The sequence below is a fragment of the Monomorium pharaonis genome, unplaced genomic scaffold, assembly GCF_013373865.1.
Source record: "Monomorium pharaonis isolate MP-MQ-018 unplaced genomic scaffold, ASM1337386v2 scaffold_414, whole genome shotgun sequence".
NCBI lineage: Eukaryota > Metazoa > Arthropoda > Insecta > Hymenoptera > Formicidae > Monomorium > Monomorium pharaonis.
In genome coordinates, this window is record NW_023415708.1 from 1 (window position 1) to 6,528 (window position 6,528).

The 6,528-nt window shown below is 34.0% G+C and overlaps 1 protein-coding gene across 2 annotated transcripts; it reads right to left on the reverse strand.

Annotated features, from left to right (window-relative positions):
- Window positions 1–1,205: 1,205 nt before the first annotated feature.
- LOC118648404 (SPARC-related modular calcium-binding protein 2-like) lies at window positions 1,206–4,818 on the reverse strand. 2 transcript variants are annotated; one of them, XM_036294713.1, is made up of 4 exons: window positions 4,381–4,818; window positions 2,294–2,449; window positions 1,661–2,035; window positions 1,206–1,471 (listed from the first exon to the last, which is right to left on the reverse strand). In XM_036294713.1, exons 2-4 carry the CDS (start codon window positions 2,418–2,420, stop codon window positions 1,230–1,232), a joined length of 744 nt encoding a protein of 247 aa, XP_036150606.1. In that variant the 5' UTR covers window positions 2,421–2,449; window positions 4,381–4,818; the 3' UTR covers window positions 1,206–1,229. The 2 variants fall into 2 exon arrangements, with proteins under 2 accessions (XP_036150606.1, XP_036150605.1); XM_036294712.1 differs by having other exon boundaries at window positions 2,294–2,453; window positions 4,381–4,812.
- Between the last annotated feature and the right edge of the window lie 1,710 nt (window positions 4,819–6,528).

The following is a 6,528-nucleotide window of genomic DNA, read 5'->3' on the forward strand; positions in this document are numbered from 1 at the left end:
TTTCGTACATATCGGTGTCCCGTATCAGTGCATAATCAAAATCAAATGTATGACAAATATAAGAGGTAACAACTTGTTCCTTATAAATGTGATTTTTGGCATTTCTTTTATATCCATTCAAATATAATAAATCAGTAAAAATCCAGAAGTTGTGAGTTTTAAAATCGTAAGTCTTGAAAATAAAGCTCTCTATTTGTGAGAGAAACGTAGGCTAGAACCAACAGTTCATCTTTATGAAATAGAGTCTTTTCAATCAATTTATTAGGCTCTGTCGGCATTTAACATAGATTCGATTAATTTCAGAGTCAGTCCTAGATACAGTCCTAGATACAGATATGCTGATATTTTTAATACCTCTATCTTTGAAAAACGCTGTAAAACAATTTTTTTAATCATACGAGTACGTCGAATCTTTTTGTTTAGCTAATTTTTAATATTTAAATATTAAATGGATAAATAAAAATGTGCTCATTGTATAATCATGAAAAACTATTTAACTTGAAGCACGTTGCATATGTGTGAATTTATTTGTTTACTCACCTATAATATAAGATATATATTTATAAATTTACACAAGTCACACCACACACACACACACACACACACACACACACACACACACACACACAGTCATTTAAGTTAAAAGTAAAAATTGGTTTAAAAAAAAAGTATATACATATATACATGTTGTGCAGTGCATCTAAATAAGCGACATAGTGATAAATGATGTGTGGCAGCACGAATGTAGCAACTAACAAGGGACATGACCTAAGTGTCCGTCGCCGATGTTTTTCTCCTTGAAATATGTTATTAAGTATTAACTATTAATCTAAGAGATATATGTATATGTGCGTTATTAGGCTTCAAGTTTTAGAGGAATAGTTGACAGAAATAAATAATCTTTTGAAATAGCTAAAATTTTTCTCGGTTAACGTTCTCAGAAAACTTTACTTTGTTTACATTAAAGAATATTTTTCAAAAAACTTGCTCAGATATTTTTTTTTATTATATTTCGAAAAGACCTCTCTCTCTCTCTCTCTCTCTCTCTCTCTCTTTCTTGTTCTAATAATGCCGTTGATGACAAAGAATTGATATATGACATATAAATGTAATATTTCCTTTTCTAATCCCCTCTCTCTTTCTCTCTCTCTCTTCCTCTCTTCTCGTCGCGTACGCTGTGTCACTGGCCAAACAATAAACACATAATTAAAAAAAAAGACGCGTTTATATTACGTACGTAACTTACGAGTGAAATCATTGACGAGACAAGCACCCCATTCCTGCTTGGATAGTTTTAAATCCCGATTTAGATCGCACGTGCGGGCAAACGTGCGTGCACACTTCTTCGGTCTCACCGCCTTCTTAGCGAGTCTTCTGAGCTCCTTGTACTCTGCCTTATCTAAGTATCCGTCCGCATTTTGATCCAGCATAAGGAATTTCCATGACAATACCCGTTCGATATTCTTATCGTCTATCAACAGGAAAGCAATGCGGTTGGCCATACACCGAGAGATACACTGAGAAATTTATGTGGTATATCGATACTGTCTTCTGATATAAATGGAACATCTTTTTCAATTATAAACTCGCTTCTCCGCTAGTTAGATCGGATTAATGAAAATAATGATATTAATCGGAAGAGAGCGATCGAGCCGCTTACCCTCAGCGGATATGTTGGTTCGCCTGTATTCAATTTTGAAGTTCTCGATGAGGTTTCCGTTAAATTTGGACTTTTCAGTACGATCGCAAGTATTTCGATGCCTATTGCTGACGTACTGTCTACGTTGTTTTCTGGTCGGTGAGCGTCGCCTCTGGCCGCTTCTAGTAGAAGCAGCAGATCTGGAACCGGCTTTCGAACATCTTGGTTTTTTGTATCTTACCGTTGTATCGGGCAACGGCCGGCCTTGTGGCGTTACGCACCAACAATACTCGGTCTCCGCGTGACACTGAACCGGTGCGTACGTACCATCACGTCGGCAAACAGGCCGTACGCCCAATCGAGCAGTCAGTCTTGCTGAGAAGCACGCCGGAGTTTCTAGATAAAAGTCGTATAACACTTGACTTGATAAGAGGATGATACCTACTTTAATTCTTTCTAACAGGCCAAATCGGCAATTTTGAGAGAGGGAGGGTGGAAGAAAAGGAGGGAAGGGGGGGGGGAGAGAGAGAGTAAAATCTGAAGCAGCAAGCAATATTTGGACTGTAAATTTGTGAAAAATTTTATAAATTTACGTACAGAGATACACAAAAAATTTTGCATACGTAAACAAGACAGAGATAAAGATATACAAACCTGGGCAAGGTCCAGGGTGTTTGATGAGGACGGAGGCGCCTTGACATTGCTTAGAAATGACTTGACATTGATTGGAATATGTGATTCCGTCACTTCCGCACACCGGCGTGCTTCCACCACCATTCATCGTACATTCAGCTATCTTCTTCCTGCATTCTTCCTAAAATAAAAAAAATTTACATAAAATGTGCTTAAAAAAATGCAAATAAATTTCATTGTCTACAACGAAGCATAATAGACGCATAGAGTCGAAAGTAATCCATATAATCCGATAACTGGATGCATAAGAATAAGTTTTGCTTTCGAGTTACACGAATAAAAGATGAAAATGACAAATAATAAAAATTATTATATCATAAATCCTCTATTTATGTATATACGTAAATATTTATATATTGTGTAAATTTACATTGATTGAATTTTGAAAGTTCTAATCTATTGCGAATATGAAAAAAATTAGAAATTTGTTATATAATTTCTTTTATAAATTTTAAATTAAAGATTTAAATATTAAATAATTTATTTTAGTCTCAGAAATTAAATCTTCGAGTAAGATTGATATATTTATATAGTAAACAATAATAAGTTTACAATTATTCCCATCCGTCAAATTGTTTGCTGCTATAGATTACAAATGTTAGATATAAAAATAATGTTTATGCATTTTGATATATGTACGCATATGTATGAAATAACTTTAGGCCGTTAAAGTCTAAAATCTAATAATAATCCGATATATCCGTTCAATAAAATATAAAAGGAAATATTGTCCATGCAATAATATGTGTAAATTTCTCTCTCTCTCTTTCTCTCCCGCTCCCTCTCTTGCTGGCAGAAATCTCGACGGAAAGGATTAGTTGTATAGTTACTCGGTCGCCTTTTATCATAATTAATTTGATAAGAAGGAAATGAATGACCATGACATAAAGGAAAATAATTTTCTCTTTGACCACTGTATTGAGAATCACGAGTACGAGAATACACGGCGACAACGTTATCGTACGGAAATTGATCAAATTACACGATTTCTTATTCACGTATGAGTACAGTCTCGCATGCATTCTTTCATACAATTTCGGGAAATAGTTCATAGCGCAAAAATACTTAATTTTTTCATTGTTACGCGCTACTTTTTCTTACGCATAGCATTCATAATTTTGTATATGTAATTTCTTCGACCATCTATTTCTCCTAAATATGCAATAAACTTTATTGTGTAATTATTGATCCAAAAGTGCGAATTCTACGAGTTTTCTTCTTCGTTTCGTGTTGTTGTTGTAAAATAATCGCCGCGCCGCTCCAGAATGTAATTGGTCTAATTGCTAAATTGATACAATTGCTAAGAACAGTGAAAGTTTCGCCAATTTCAGTTTCCTCTTTTAAATATTGTATTCTAGTAAAACATTATTCTTGTTTTTACAATTTTTTTTAAACTTTACATTGGAAATTTTTGTTTAAAATTAAATAAAATGATTAAAATAATTTTGCAAAATTTTTTCATTTCTCTCTCTCATACACAGTTTAATTTACAATAAAATGTATTATTACGAAAAAGAAACATTTATATCATTTACAAACAATATGTTTCTTTTTTGTTATGTTACTGCGCACTCTATGTGTATTATAGATATCCTGGCATTCTTATTCCAAATCCAAAAGGTAGGGAAAAATAAAATGCAAAATTTTATATTTTACCGTGTGTAAATTTGAGAAAGTTGACTAATTTACATAACTTTGTAAAGGTTGTAGACAACAAGATAATCAATACCAATTTTATATTTAGCAAGTTATTTGATACAATCGCATTAAGAAAACCCGAGAGAAAATCAAAGAGAGACTGAAACTAGTTATTGTTATAAAAAAATAGTTCCAATACATTATTTGTATCATTGTATTTGGAAGAAAAATGCTTGTTTTACGCGTGCGTCTCAGTCAATCGCATTATCAATAGTTATTATTTCAATTAAATGTTGCAGTTAACCAAACACAATTGAAATTCGCTTAAGTGTTTCTCTTGAGAATTTTTCCAATTTATATAAAGCATAAAGCACGAAAGGAATGAAATGAAAGAAAAAAAATTCTAGTACCTTGGCCAACGTGACGGTATTAACTGCTGCATCCCGTCGATCAAGATCAACAATAAACAAGAAGAGTACGGTGGTTCGTATCGCGAGGAACACCATCGTGTTTTCTCCAGTCTTCTCTCGATTCTTGCGCTTCTAAGAAAATGATGAAAGGACGGAGGAACTCGTCTGAAAAGTACGCCCGCGCGCAAACAACACTTTACACACATACACTCGCTACATTCCTATATTGGAACGCGTTCCCATTCATCTGTCTTTTCATTCGAACGATGTATTCCACGAGACTCATCAGTTTTCCGATTGATGTTTTCCGACTGATTTCGTGTGTTTTTTTTCTCAATAAATTTCTAGAAAAGAACACTTTGTTCTGAGAGAGGAAAGCGTAAAGCGTGACGCGCGACCAACCGTAGCGAATGCCGCGGATCAACTGGCAGTCTGGCCTGGCACTTGCCACTTGCCGGACCGCTGGAGCCATGGAGTGGCGATGGAGCAGTCGAACAACCTCTGCTCAGTTTCTATCGGTCCCCCGATATTCCAGAGCGGCGAAGTGCTTTCCTCTTTCCGCGCCGCGCCCGCGATTCCTGATCCCTTTCGGGAGAAGGGATGCCTGTGCAAGACATTTGGCGATACTCTCCAAGTCCAAAAACCGTAACAACTTTGACTAGTCTTTTTCACGTCGATACACGTCTCCTAACTCTAACTTTAATTCTCTTTTAATCTTTGAAATTTTTTAGACTACTGCAACGCGTTACAAAGTGATTGATGAAAAACAGAACCAGAGTTATTGGAGAAGATAGAAAACTAAACTAAACAAAACTAAATTTTTAACTCTATAAGACTATCGATTTAAATAAAAAAACAAGACGTACCTTTTAAGGATAAATTTTTTCAGAGAATGCTTCTTTGATAAATAAAAAAGTATCTTTTTAAAAAAATTCTTTAAACAGATGAAAATTCGTTCCCGATCGATCATTCTTTCGGCACAACGAATTATTATCGATAGGACCAATAGAAGTAGTCAGACTACTTTTAACCACCTCTAAGGAACCATCCTTACTCGCGCAATCTCAAACTAATGACGATTTATTCCAATTTTTGATGAATCAATCCAACATGTACTTACTCACAAATGCAATTTGTGTTTAATGTTTTTGGAGGTGAAAAAAGGTACAATTGATACGTAAAACAATTTTCCTGTATTGCTGCATTTGCAAAGTCATCGAGTCAAGCATCAAAATTTTAACGATTTGATTGTATGATTCATATAATTTAATTATAATAAATAAAAAATAAATACACACACATACTGATTTGAAATTTTATTTGTATAAAATGTCCAGGATAATCCAGGATTTTAGCATGTGAATAAACTAAAGAATATAAAATAGCAGTCAATAATATGTTAATAACGAGAGAGATCCTTCGTTATCAAAATCCATAGGACGAATAAAACTCGCAACGACAAATCTAGCGGAAAAAAAGATGATTTTTATTTTCTTTGCGCTTTCTCGCAATACATGCGGCATGGCGGATGGAATCGAGGATCCATGAGTCATCGGGAATTCGAAACCGATTCAAAACTGGTTGTTTGACCGATGGAATGTAACTTTTAACAGTGTACAAGCCTGCGGTTATAAATGACTCGTAGAGTGTTGCACAGCGAGGATAAAGCAGGATATCAATAAGAAGGAAAACATTGCAGTGCTCGTTCATTTTCTAGAATCAATGGATAATTTTATATCAATATTTTGTTCCATTATATTTCTGCAAACATTTAGACCCATGGCATTATATACAATAATTACTTGGTCTTTTCTTTAGCAGCTACATTGCTGATCTGGTACAATAAATTAGAGTGAGAAAAATATACTTGTTAATTTTGCTTTAACTTATTGCACTAATTTATCGCTATAAAGAACAAACCACTTGACTCGCCATCATAAAAAATTGGTCACACCGAAAATGACTTAATAATATTACAGTGAATAGTTGAAAACGTTTATGATTTTCTTCTAATAAATAATTGTTTATGAATACTCGAGTACGAACTTTTTGCACGGTTATATTCTTCTAAAAAAAGATTTTTTTTTTGTATTATTGTAAAAAAATTGTGTTTCAACAACTAATTTGTGTTACAAATTTGACCAAGCA